Source organism: Accipiter gentilis, chromosome 5 (assembly GCF_929443795.1).
Source record: "Accipiter gentilis chromosome 5, bAccGen1.1, whole genome shotgun sequence".
NCBI lineage: Eukaryota > Metazoa > Chordata > Aves > Accipitriformes > Accipitridae > Astur > Astur gentilis.
This window is the reverse complement of record NC_064884.1, coordinates 9062081-9076256: the sequence shown is the minus strand read 5'-3', so window position 1 is coordinate 9076256 and position 14176 is coordinate 9062081. Positions and strand designations below refer to the sequence as shown.

Here is a 14176-nt window from a genome sequence, read left to right as displayed (position 1 = left end):
GGTGTAAGTTATTTCACAAATGAAATTTTGAGACTTCTAGTTTAGAACCTTCAGACTGCATGAATGCTATGCAAATAAGAACTGTTTGGTAATGACAACAATCTTTTCCTTTGCTGTTAAATCATTCCTGATATTTTTAACTGTTCTTTCAGGGTATCTTGTGCATGGAAGAAACCTGACTGTGGGACTGAAAAATAAAATTTACTTAAGCAATTTCTACAGAAATAGTCAGAAGCATGACATTGTATTTTTTCCACTTGCAGAGCATCATACTTAAACAAATTTGCCAGGAAGAAGGGCTGAACAGTAAGTCAGAGCATTTAAAATGTGTTGGGAGTTTGAAAATAAGGTAATGAAAAAATACTGTTACAAAGTAAGCATTTAGTATGTAAACGTTACAGTTCAGTCATTGCTCTTCATAATGCGTTTGAAACTCAAGCTTAGAAGAAGCGATGGTTGCGCAGAAGCAAAGCTGGGATTGTAAGGGTATGGACACCATGTTCAATGTAATTAAGAAGCAACCTATCAACACTAAGATGGTAATGCCATCCCATCTGCCAAACCCTGCATTAGCTGGCGCTATGCCTCTTGCCTGCTGCTGCTTCTGTTACCCACCTGATCCTTGGAGACCTGCTCTGATGGAGCGTTTATGCCAAGCTCTTCCAGAGGATAGACAATCTGTCGTCTTGGTCGCACGGGAACCATGTAATGAAGGGCAGATGTCAGGGAATGGGCACAGGGATTCTGAAACTGAAAGACAGCAATCTATATTTCAGCAGAGAGAATGTCAGAACAGTGCATCACAGATGTCTGTTGTATGGCTTTGCAAATACAAAATTCTTAGCTCTGTTGGCTAAATCTGAGAGAAAAATCAGCAAATAAACAAACATACTCAGAGCAGAGGAATGAATTGCAGATAATTCCTGACACTAATGAAGATAATTATGAGAGTAATTACATTACTATCTCTGTGGGAATGACAGATAAACAAGTGGTTTGGTTTATGGGATTTTTCAGCACAAGTATTTTCCCCAGGAGGATATTTTTCTCCGTAGCGATCATGAATCAGCTTGATTTGACCTCATTAAGCTATGTTATCTGCTTACTGCTAACCTTTGCTTGTTTGGCAAAGAACGGTTATGAATTTATAGAGAAATTCTATACCAACTAAAATGTCAATTTCATCCAAGTGATAAATGTTAATAAACTGGCATAAACTTGAAGTGAACAAAACCCCTAATGCTAATGTGAATAACATAGATCATTAGAAATAGCTGTGTTCCATTTATTGTAGCTTGACTGGCTCTGTCATAATTTACAACATGAAAGGGGAAAAAAAATAATTAAGAGAATTACAGGAAATAGAGAATGAACATTAATGCAAACTAAATTGCACTGAAGTACAGTTCCATCCATAAATATTGAAAAAACTTGATGTTACTATGTTGAAAACTGAGTAAAATATCACATTTACCACTTATTAGAAAGCAATGATAAGCTAAAGTAACTTAAAGGAACTCTGTAGCCTGGAAGTAGGCCAAACTGGAATCATTAGTAAGATTTAACTTTTCTCTTCTCTCCACTGCCATTAAACTGCATTTTTGTAAGTGCCTCTTAAGAATCTGAGAACCTAATGCTATGCAAGGACATTGGTTCCTCAAGAGAACACTTAAAAAACTTCACAAATGCACACAGGAAAAAACATCCTTCTGAAAATGTACCTATGTCTAACCTGTCAAAATTCCTATGTTAAAAACAGTGGCGATTTCAAAAACACCTAAGTCACTGAGGACAGAATTAATCTCAGTCACCATCTAAAAGCCAGATGCTTACTTTAGCTAGCCATGCAGACACCCCCCAGAGTTAGAGAGATGAGCATCTCCAGAGAGCAATTCTTTCTGTCCTAAGATAGGCAGTTATGATCGATGGATGAACTGCCCTCTGGATGCACCGTTTTCTCCATTAATGCTGGCAGGAGCCTAGGTGATTAGGCTGGGCCAGATAGTAGCTTTAGATAGCTACACATCAGTGACTTGACATGTTTGAAAATTTTACCTTGTGTTCCCTTTTCTGACATGAGACTGATGACAAGACACACACATGAGTATTTTTGAAAGAATCTTTTATTTTGCTTCCACAAATTACATTCTTCTCGGAAATGGATTTTCCCACACGGCATTAGGTTCTTATGGTTCTCCTGTGGCACTTGCAGAAACACAAGACACTTTTTCAATGACAATGAGGTGCCTAGGTCCCACTCACTTCTGATGAAACACAGTCTAGAGTACCTAAATCACTTCTGAAGAGTTCTTATTAACCACCTTGATGTGTTTCTAATATTATCCCCTTGCATTTACTTATGCTACATTATGCCCAGTAACATCATTCCTTTTTTCTTCCCCACCCTCCATTTTGTCCTGAATCTAAACAAATACTGGTATCTCTCAAAATTAATTATGCAGCTGAGTGGAGGTATATGGGACAGTACAACTTGATCAGGTTATTAAACTATGACAGGAAATACAAATCATTGTTAAATATAAAGACAGAATATGTGCTTTATACGTTGTCATTTAAAACCTGATTGGTAACTGATTTTGCAAGTGATAAAGGTATACCAGGTGTATTAGCATCTTAAAAACAATTAAATAGAAGCTATTATGTTGGTCTCCTCAGTTGATGAGTTGTGAGTTTCTTGTTTCTTCACCTATACATCCAACACAAGGGCAAGAAACAAAGTCAAACCCAAACTACAGCTTACAACTCAGACACAGAGTCCTAACGTAGGCAGGAGTGGGAATACTGGATGCTTCCTACTTCATCCTAGAACCGATCTATTGGGAACGGGCAGGAAAGGGCAGAAACAGACAGAAACGTGACTATCAGTACTAAAGCACATTTATGGAGGGGGCTGACACAATGCATGAGGCAAGAGCAATACATGAGGCAAGAGCAATACATGAACCTATTTGGGTAAGAAGCAGATATACTTCTTCCAGAAACAAGTGAGGAGGTAGCAAACAAATTATTCCTTTGCTGTGCTGCTCCCAGGGAAACATACTACTGTGTGTAACTTAAGACATCTAACTACATTTAGAGAACAGTTGCCCTAGGATCCTCTAAATTAAATTGAGAAACAGATTTGCAAAGAGTGAATCAGCTCAGAAGGAGCCACCCCCTAGTAAGAGGTTCTCTCCCTTCACAGACTAGGCAAAGAGCCAAGGCCAAGTACACCTCAAATTCCTGCTCCTCCACGTGCTTCCTGAAGACACTGGGCAAGTCTGGACTCCCATGCACTACTGAGCATGCTACAGACTAGCCCTACTATGCAACAGCTATGTCCATGAGTGCAGATTATATCATGCAAGAAGAAAAGCAAGTACAATTTGCTGCAGGTTGCTAAGAAAATTCCTGTTTACAGTCATTTACAGAAGCAAAGAGAAAAATAAAGTGAGCAAAGGTGACAATATTTAATATAAGAAATACAAATAACTTTCTCCTTACCTTGCCTTCCACATACTGTGGATAAATAGGATAGTAAAGAGAAGATTTGTGGGCCAAGCGAAGAATCTCCTTCAGAAAGTGTTTTGTATAGTGATGAAATATAGGATTTAAGACAAAGTGGTAAAGATGTCCATGCTCTTCTTGCTGGTGGTGATTAAAATGAATAAAATCTTCAATGTTGTAATGTGATCGAATGTACTCAATATCCTAGAAAATAAGATTTTGGAAATCAGCAGTGATGAAACAACTACATTTACAATATTTTAGCAAGTGCCAACAAGATGCTTTCTATCAATTAAGGAACTAAATTTGAACACTGAAATTAAGTGCCTTTAAGAGTTCTTCTCCATTAAAGCACACTGACTGAACACATTTTTCTTGAAAGTCTTTTCATTGTATCAAAATCTATTCTTGCAGCTCGCCCACCTTCATTTACAGGGAATGCATATTTGAGCCTTTCACAACAATGTCTGATACAGGTTAATAGACATTCATGGAGGAAAAAAAACCCCAAACAACTCTGTTTTGCTAAGTCCAGGACAAAGCCTAAACTGTCCTTTCACAAAACTTAAACTGAAAAAGAGGAATTCTACAGAAAAAAGCTGTGTAAGAAATGCCCTCCAACAAGTCTTCCCTGTTGAAGTGATGAGTTGAGATTTTTGCACATTTATACACTCAAGAGAAATTGCTATATCCTCTTATCTCAATGCTCTTAATAAGAGCTATTTTTGAAAATAGGAGTGACTACTCTATTTTGAAAACTGAGCATTGCAGCTGCTGAACATTCTAAAATCTGCCTTTTCAATCATGCCACAAACTAAGCCTTAAAGCATGTTTACCTTTCAAGAATAATGTGCAACATTGTCTTTTTTTTGTATTCCACTAGACGATATGCTTTTTGTTTGTTTTGAAGTTAAGTGTGTGATTCATAATCACTCAGAATCTACTGTTGGAGAAAACAGTTAAGAAAGCAAATCTAGAAAGACAACTACTCTTCGCAGTATGCATGGCAAAACTGTGTATTGACTTTGGAAATCAGGGGGCAAAATAGGTGATTATAAACATATCTAGAGGCAAAATGGCTTTGTGCTAAAGAACCAAAAAGAGGTGTAGGAGGCATACTTCCAGAACACATCAGCAGCTTCTTGCAAATCACAGGATGATTTTTTTCATCTGTATGTCAATCATCATATATGAAAAGGGAAATAATTGTCTACACAGTCAGGAAAGAGAGAAAGAAAGTTTATAGAGGCAGTATCTTTTAAATATACTTTCTGTTAGGTACATGTATAGTGGCAAGCACAAAGCTCAGCCTTTAGTGTTGAGGGCTAAGCGTTACAGTTTTCATACAACACAGAAATAGAATTTACCACTTCATCTCTGATGACAGAAACGCCAACTATTTGATCCAAAACTTCTGCTATGAAAGCCTGTACTAGGATTCCATCCTGCAAGGCAAAAGCAACATATGCATGTTTCCTATTTCATTAGTAACCTTCCTTTTTAATTGTAACTGCGTATTTCACCACACAACCACAGTTAAAATACTTTCCTCCCAGTATACATTCTACACACTACCCCAATTTAACCCCTCTTCCTTAACTCAAGGCATAATGTTTAAACAATGTTCATGGCTGGACTCTTGACCATGCAGAAATTTACTAACTAAAGTTCCAATTAGGACCTAGCTGCTACCGGAGTGCTATAAGCTCAGCCACTAATTTAGTCGTGGGTTAAGTTCTGATCTTAGGAAGGAATATTAATTAAAACAGATATTCTCCATCAATAGTTGTATAAAATGGATTTCCCTCCAGCTGTACGATTGGTAATGATAGTGCTTGGTTTTTTGTTTAAGCAGCATTTTCCATCACACAACAATAATGCAGATGTTCCCAGGCATATGTCTGGCCACATTATAGTAAGGAGAAAGAGACCCCCATCATGTGACAAAACACAAGTACATGTTCATCACACAACCAGATGTGCGTGCAAGAAAAGGCAACAATGCAAATCAGGCTCTGGGTAGCCAAAAAATGCATCCAGCGTTCTTCTGTCCCTGCATTTGAAAAATATCCAAAGAAGAGGGTAGTTGGTATAGGCCACAGGTTAGATTAACTATCAAGTCAGGCTGAATACAGTGTATACTGACTGTTGATACTGACTTGAGTACCTATATACTATATATAGTATACTAGTTTAGGGTAATGTAGTAAATTCTGGATGTTTATACCAGTATTTACCCATTCTCTTGTAAGTATACTTGCAACAAATACTCACTGGATCCCTGCGTGCCAGAGTAAATATCTTTAAGTCATTCAATATACTTTCATTCAAGCTAAGGGTTTTAATGAGCATTTTGACACCAAGTAGGTCATTGGTTGTTGCCCTTCTTACACTAAACGACCTATAAGAAAAAAGGAAAAAAGAGAGTAAAAATTCACTCTGTGACAAATTAAAGACCATTCCCATGCTTAAGACAACATGCCTTCCACAAGCACCGAACACATCTTTCACAAGTTGAAACTGATTGCTATATGACTATTGTTCCAAATGTATATATTAACTTATTACGTGATAACATAAAAGATCACGCAACATCTACTTAAGAGAACTCAAAAATGCTGCTTTAACTGCTACTAAACACTCAGTCTTTCTGTACCTACAGCCCAATCCCTCAAAGCAATGACTAACTATGACCACAGATATCACCTAATCTTCATGTGAATAAGAGCCAGCAGAGAAAGGAGGCAAAGAACCTTTTTAAATTGAAGTAGAATACATAACTGCACACTGACACACATGGGGAAAAAAGAAAGAAATAAAGATAGGAAAAATAGAAAAAAGGAGAGAGAGAAAAAAATAAAACAGAGCCAACTGTCATCCTTGGATATGATACAAAAGAAAGGCAGTAACATCAGTTTCTCCAACAAGAACAAATTACTAACATTTGTGTTAGGCCTTGGTGCTTTAAATAGTAATGAGGATAAACTGGCATGAATAAAATACCTCTGATAAACATAAGATTGACAGTTAGTAATCACACAACAGTGACATGGTATAAAAACGTCTGTGCGATATGTACAGCCAGCAACATGTTAGCTACAGACAGGAATATCCCGGCACTTACCTAGTTTACACACTCTGTTACAAAACATCTTCCCACCCACTAATTATGAAAAAAATTTATTTCATAATGACAGTCTATAGCAGCTGAGGAACTCTCTTGTGTTGTCTGTTAAAAGCATCAACCCTTCCTGGTTAAACAAGGCTCATACAATAAAGACTTACAGACTGCTGTTTAAGGAACTGAATTACAATTTAATTTCCAAGAATTAAGTTCTTTCATCCACAGGTAAAAAACTTGACGTTCATGTAGTATAACTTCCATTCCTGTTCTTCTTGTTTTCAATTTAAACTTGCATGTGATATTCTTCAGCCTAAGTCACAGTCACATTGAGATTGATTTTGTGGACCATGGTTTTAATGAATAGCACTAGTACCTTAAAAAAACCCAAACCTACCAAGTATCTGATACGTTATGGGAAATTTCACAGCTCAATCTCATTGATAATTTTCAACTTGATTATTTGAGTGCTCAAAAGCATACATTTGATTGTACATTATTGTACAACATTACAAACTAATCCTGAGTTTCTAAGTGAGCATCAGCTTAGTTTCCATACTTGTTAACTCATTTCCACAGACAGTTAATTGCAAGATCAAACAAGTGATGAGGATGATGGTTGGCAAGACCAACAATATGGTTCACTCCACAACCCATCAGCATGCTATCTTTCTGCCACTCCACTGAGCCCAGCATGTGAGTTTTTCTTCCCACCCACGTCCAAGAGAAGGCAGTTGTGTCAATAATGAAGTATATTTTTAACATGACGAAAAACAGAACATGCAAAAAATTGAAACTGTTTCCTGAAACAATAAACAAAACCACTAGATCCACTGTAAGTATGAAATAGTAGGAAGGACTATCTAAGGTCTGTGCTCATTTCTCTTCCAGCAATGAATTAACTCATTCTAGATGCCTGATTCTTTTGACTGCTCAGAGACCAGGATGCTATTATTATTATTATGCTTTTTAGTGAAAATTGAGGGAAAGTATCCATTAAGCATTTCAGCCTATGCCTTGTCATCTGTTATTTTTTTCCTCCTTCACTGTTAAGTAGCAGACCTGTACTTCCATTTGCTGCACTCTTGCTTTTTGTGTACTTAACACTTTTTCTTATTCCTTTTACAATCTTTACTAATCAGTATCTCATTTTGTGCCTGTGCCCCTTCTGATTTTGCCCTTTCATGTCTTCATACACCCATCTTCTTACCCCTGTTTTTCTTTTAATCCATTTTCTGTGACTTCCTTTTCACTTACATACCTTTTGAAAGCCCTTGATGCAAGTGCAATATATTGATCTTTTACTTTTTCATATTTTAGTTTTACCTAAGACAGTATCTGCTGTTGTGCACTGCATTTTTTGCTCTTCAGAAACTTTCCAAAAGCTTCATCAGCCTTATTCCATAGCTTTTCTGATCCTGAACCTCAATAAAAAGCTATTTTTCCTTACTTTCCTGCACAGCTGCAGGGGGGTTTGGAAAATATGACTAACGACCCTATTCGGTTTTCATGGAAGGGCTGGTATCATTTGGAATATGCACAATTTAATCAGAATTGCAAGGTGTCTTGTTCAGGGTTTTTTTGTTTGTGTTTTTTTTTTTTTTTTAATTTATTGTTTTAAAAACTTTGATAATAAGTTTAATTTTGACCAAAATCACAAGAGGACATATGACTACCAATCCTACTGGTGGATTACTGAACAGCTGTGACTGAGATTAACAGAAATTACTCCAATGGCTTTTTCTTCAGCCAGCTGGATTCTTACATAGTACAGAGAAGCCCAATTTCATCCCATGGTAAAAAGCTTCTGCACAGGTCCAAGAGTAGCTGGCCAGTTTCTGCATGAGCTATTTGTATACCACCAAAGGTGGTTAAATATGCAATTAAAATGAAAGCATTTTTCTAAAACCACGCAGTATTTAGCTACATTAAGACAAAAATAAAGGAAAATCTCTAACTGTGCCATAACTTCAGCTTGGTATTTGGACCAGTATAGATTATTATCCAAACAAAGCATTGGAAAACTCACACCAGGTAAGAAAAGTCATAGCAGGAGAGGTTTTGTGTCCCAGTTCCCCAATATTTCAGACTACAGAAGCATTCAGAGTATCACGGAAATTGAAAGGTATGAAATAAATGATTCAACACAAAAAATAAGAGAAACATTAAATAAAATAGATACTCAACAATGAGGTTACTGCTGTGTTCTGCATGTTCCAGAAATGCATTACTGCATTTCTCTTAAGAGAGTTACACAATGTTTCCAAGAATTAAATCTAGACCAGGCTTTCAAGTACCAATGTGACACAACCTGACCCAAGACCAAAGGGCACCATGTTTCTCTATTGGCCTTGGTCCACAACAAGGTAACTTGAAGAAGCTACTTGCCCATACCAATGTTCAACTTCATTGAGTTAGTACTGTATATACAAACTTTAAATGAATCCTCTCACTGCACTTTGGTTTTACTTAAAGGAAACTACATATAAATGCTGGCAGTCAGAAGACTGCTTGCTTTTACATTTTTAATTTTTAATCTCATTTTTTGTTTCATTAAAAATCATGTCACTAACTACTACTTTATTTCACTGAAAATATAAAGCTATTTCTACATTGTCTAGTATAGAGCTGTATGGAGATACATCGGAATAGGGTTAGGATTCACTCCAGAACAGGAAGCAAGACAGCTGCAGTAATGCTGCTAAAGACTAAGTTATTTAGCTCTGCTCCTAATTGCTCCAGGCACAGTCCTGTGCTATTCAACTATACTGTTTTGGGGACTCAAGCTACCATTTTTGCAAGATGTTGCGCCATACCGTGCAGAACACCAGCTTGGTCTGTGATAGCAAAGGAATACTCATCTGGTGCTAGGTTGGCTGGTGCAAGTATATTCCATAAATGTAGTTCAGAGTACATCATTTGTTGTCATGAGGCACACTCACTTGAGCAATCCTGCACGGTGGAACACATAAAGCTCCTGACCAAGTTTGGAAGTATAGAGAGGGACAACCCGAACAAAACTCTGGATCAGGTGGAACTCTGGTACATGATGTGGTACGAGGATGACGCAGAAGTCTTTGTCCTGAAAAAGATTTGTAGACAATAAAGGCTTAGTGATCTCAATGTAAGCTTTACACAAAAGCTTCAGACTAGAGCAGATAGAAAGAAAACAAACTGAATGTAATGCTTAGAATGTACTTCAAGTATTGCTCTACCTAGATGGCTTAATAGCTAGGCAGCACAAAGGACTGATGAGCTTAACATTAAGTTGGCTCACAGAAATGGGTCTTTTAGCTCCCACAGTGAAGACTTATTAGTTAATACCCTGATATTCCCTAACAGTCCTTTTTTTCCCCACACACCCCCTCCTCGCCGTCTTTTCTTCCTCAGTAGAATACTTCAGTTGGAAGGGTCCAACAATGATCACCTAGTCCAACTGCCTAGTAGGAACATTATCTCTATGCCCACACCTTTAGGGCCAACATTTTCCCTTAAAAGGTCCTTTTTTCTATCTTACTATTCTTCTGCAGTGAAATTTCAGGACAATGTATGTCTGCCTGGGATCTTTTGCAAGTCTGCAGCCAAGTGAGACCACCAACTAGAGCAATATGTCCTAAAGTCCTGAACAAGCACCCAGTGTGTATGCATAGATTGACTTTGCACTGCATGCATTAAGTAGACTTAATGAATGCAAGTTTGTACATACGCAGTGATGTCCAACTTGTCCCAAATTTGCCACTGCTGGCGTGCATGCGCTATAGGGTGCACATGCCTACAAAGACATGCTGTATTGGCAGTCAATGTAATTGTTCAGAGAACCTGTGCTGTAAAGGCTACAGAGGTGCAAAGGAATGCAGGAATCTCCACTGAATGCTCTCAGATGAAAGACAGCATCCTCTAGAGATGAAACTGCATGCCACAGATAACTTCATCCATTCAAACTGTTCAAGCACCCCCATCCACCAGAGTCTCTCCCATCTCTTTTTATTGAATATATGCTTTAAGATAATCTCACTGTACACAGGGACGTTGGAGAACTCTGACAATTCATAAAGATGTTTCATGCAGCATGATAGATGCTGAAAGACTCCCAAGCAGCACAGATCTGGAAGATGTTTAATTGGTTTACTCTGGCTTATTATTCTGTGGCATTTTTTCAGTAGAAAGATATTTGAATCTTGCTCCTTATCTTTAAGCACACTATGTGATTATTTTTTCTTACTACACCTGGTGATTCCATCATGACATTTTGTTTCAAGGAGTGACAGGTGCATTGTTGGATAGATAAACTATTTAGAGATATGAAATGTTTTATGTGTTCACTTTCTCTGGGAACTTTCTTCAGTGGTAAGCAGCATTTCTGAACATGCTGATATTTAGGGCCAAGGGTGTACCTGTGGTTACCAGGACCTGTCTCTAAAGGATGCTACCACGCAGTAATTTTAGTGTGAATTTACAACTCACTGTAGTGTGTGTTAAGAATGTCTCAAAAAGTGTATTTTGTTACCTCAGATAAAGATTGATCACACAGAGCATTAATGTGAAATAGCTACTGCACTGTAAATTTACATCCTTATTTGCTGCAAGTTAGCTTTGCCCTAAACATAAACCCTTGGTGCCACTGTTTAGGCTATAGGTAAATACTATGGATTTCCTTAGTAGTGCTGTTTTCTAGGCTTTAACTCTTCTACTTTAATGTATTTTCCCCGATTTTATTTTTAATTTAGGTACAGTCTGGATTTATACATGATTTAAAGGCGTTTGAAATATTTGCTTTCTAAATCTGCATCTCAGAAAAGTCCCTATGGAACATAAACAAATGACTTATGTATGCAATACATGAAGTCCAAAAGCAGCCAAGGAGAGGAGTCAAACTCCTCAGGGTAACTCAGCCCAGGGCAACTAGCCATAGCATACTCCTGTGAGTCACTGACTTACTCTGGCATCATATGTAAATACTCTGGCTGACAACTGCACTACTGTCCCATCATACATACATATCAATACAAACTTCAAAACTTTAATGATACATACTGGAAAAAGCTTGAAAACATAGTGCAAAAAATCCAGCGATCTGCAACCAAGAGTAAACATTGTTAAATAAAGCATGTATCAGAGATCGTATACATTTCAATATTTACATCCCCATAAGTGCAAGGAACGTTTATTCACAGCACTATCAGACAGTCCTGCTAGTTCATCATTAATCAACTGCAGATATTGCATGCTGCACATCAGTTGTTGACTTCTACTGCTTAAAGCATCACTATTAACAAGAATAAACCTGAATGCTTGAAACAATATCATAAGATTAGGCTCTTCACTGAAGGAAAGAAAAAAATTTACTCTCATGTTGTTGACTCCAACATTTTTCTGAAGTCATTCATGGACATTATGGACATGTCAGAGCAGCATTAGTATACAGCAAACATTAACTGAGGTTACAAAACATTGTTGCTGTATTCCACAAGATTTTCATCCAGTACCAAGAGTTCTGACAGTTTCTACTTGGTAAACCTATCCGATGTACTTTATCAGACTAACAGGAACATCAATACTTTGAAATTGTTTTTGAACACTTTACTTCTTTCCACTTCTCACCTACTGGTTTAGAATAATTCCACTCTCTTTTCCATAGTGATGGTGAAATGTGACATTTGAGTTTAAAAAGACATGAAAAATCTAGCAAATTCTTCCTGCTTCTCCTAAGTGTCAGGATATCAAAGAGCTCTTAAACCCATCAGAGTTATGCTGAAGCTTTATAAAATATTTTTCTACCGTACAAAATGTGTCTTTTTGAAGAAATTCAATACAGATATATATACCTAAATGTATTGATAAAACCCCTTCTCCCTCCAGACCTGTAATTAAGTTCCCTTTAAATACTTCACCAATAATAATATTACTGAAAAGACAAATAATTTCTAATTAAAATATCTATGATTGAATGAAAACGTAAAAAAAAAAAAAGAGCTGTACATACAGATCTGGATTGGGGTATTATATATTCACCTATATAATACATAATTGTAACTAGTTAATAGAATAGCTAAATGGGGGAAAGGAAAATGCCATTGCAGTGTACAGTTCTTTATTCTCTGGTATCCAGTACCTTCTTGGCAGCAAGGCACACAAGAATGGAGGTAGGAGATTTTTCAGGGGGCTTAAAAAGTTATGAAATACCTGCAGATAAACTAGCAATCTCGTTCCTTCACGTTTCACTTTCAATGCACTAATAAGCTAGGTAACAGCTGTACATTTCGGAGATGGAAACATTTAGCAACTTCACTGGGTAACACAAATTCGCAGTAGTAAACTTCCCTTGAGGGCTAAGATGCAATCATACCTACACTTCAACCAAACTACTATTTCTGGATCCACGCTGTGCAGTGTCAGCAGTAACTCCTTCAGGACAAGATTTGGAGATACAGTCAGGATTACTTCATGCCATCCTTTAAACATATTTGCTTTTCTAATGTTTCTTTTACAAACAATTGGATCAAGCAAACGCAAGCTAGGGAAACATACAAGCAAAATATTTGAAAACACCAAGATCTACAGATTCCTCAGCTCTGAAAGGAGGATCTTGCATGAGTTAATCTTAGAAGTCTTCAGAAAGGAATGCTATCTTCTCCACAGATACCCATCTTAGAATCCAGACTGTTCCAGAGATGTCTCCAGGGAACAAGGAATGAGACTGCAATGTTGAATGATAACCAGGGTGAAAATATCGTGAACAGAAACAACGGTGCATACGAAGGACAGAATGTTAGAAGGGGGCAAAAAAGTGACAGATCCTTATCCTAAGCAGGATGCTATGAGCAGAGAACTTAACTAGTCTACAGAGAGATTATTTCCCCACATAGGTACAGATCACTGCTTTGAATTGCTGTTTCACTATACTGGAGTCATTCTAGAGCAAGTCCCTCACCTCAGTATTATTTTAAAATAAAGTTATTTTATTCCAGGATAATTATCTTGCTTGAATTTTATTTTAGACTAGATTGTCTATAAATAAACTATTCTGAAATGGAATCTCTGCAATGTGATTGTTCTATCGCATGTACGTTGATCAGTGTTTCTAAGTACACCACAGATTTTTAGCACTGCATTTCTCTCTCTTCCTAATGAATTCGAGCTATTATTACTTGGTAAATATGTACCAATAAGGCTATATGTTTGCTTTTCTTTCGTAACTTAGGATATTTACATCTGTAGCAGATTCAGTGTTTAATCCCTTTGGGTAGGGCCCCTCCTTAATCAAGAAACAGCTTAATAAACAGAATTAGTTTTCAAGGAGTTCCGATTTTTCTTCTTAATGAAGTTTATTCCTAAATTTCCTTTAATCCAGATAAGTTCAGAAGTTGTCAGTCACCAATAACTACTACTACTACAAGTAGAAAGATGTTTTTTTCAAATGGTACTACAGTTGTCAAATTCATCATCTATAAAGCCCTTGCTACTGATACCTTGTGTCTCTAGAAATTACATGTATATAAAACTGTGGAAGATCTTGGGTGTGCTAAGCCTCTTTCTATCTACTTTTTG

The 14176-nt window shown here is 37.1% G+C and overlaps 1 protein-coding gene across 2 annotated transcripts in view; it reads right to left on the bottom strand.

Annotated features, from left to right (window-relative positions):
* The window catches only part of CFAP61 (cilia and flagella associated protein 61), a 122394-nt gene that overhangs the window by 82895 nt on the left and 25323 nt on the right, over positions 1–14176 (bottom strand). For both annotated transcript variants that reach the window (XM_049801117.1, XM_049801116.1), the window contains exons 11-16: positions 11663–11702; positions 9571–9710; positions 5782–5908; positions 4875–4952; positions 3505–3711; positions 616–750 (exon numbers count right to left, since the gene is read on the bottom strand). In XM_049801117.1, the coding sequence (XP_049657074.1) occupies positions 616–750; positions 3505–3711; positions 4875–4952; positions 5782–5908; positions 9571–9710; positions 11663–11702 (727 nt within the window). The remainder of the gene's footprint in view (positions 1–615; positions 751–3504; positions 3712–4874; positions 4953–5781; positions 5909–9570; positions 9711–11662; positions 11703–14176) is intronic.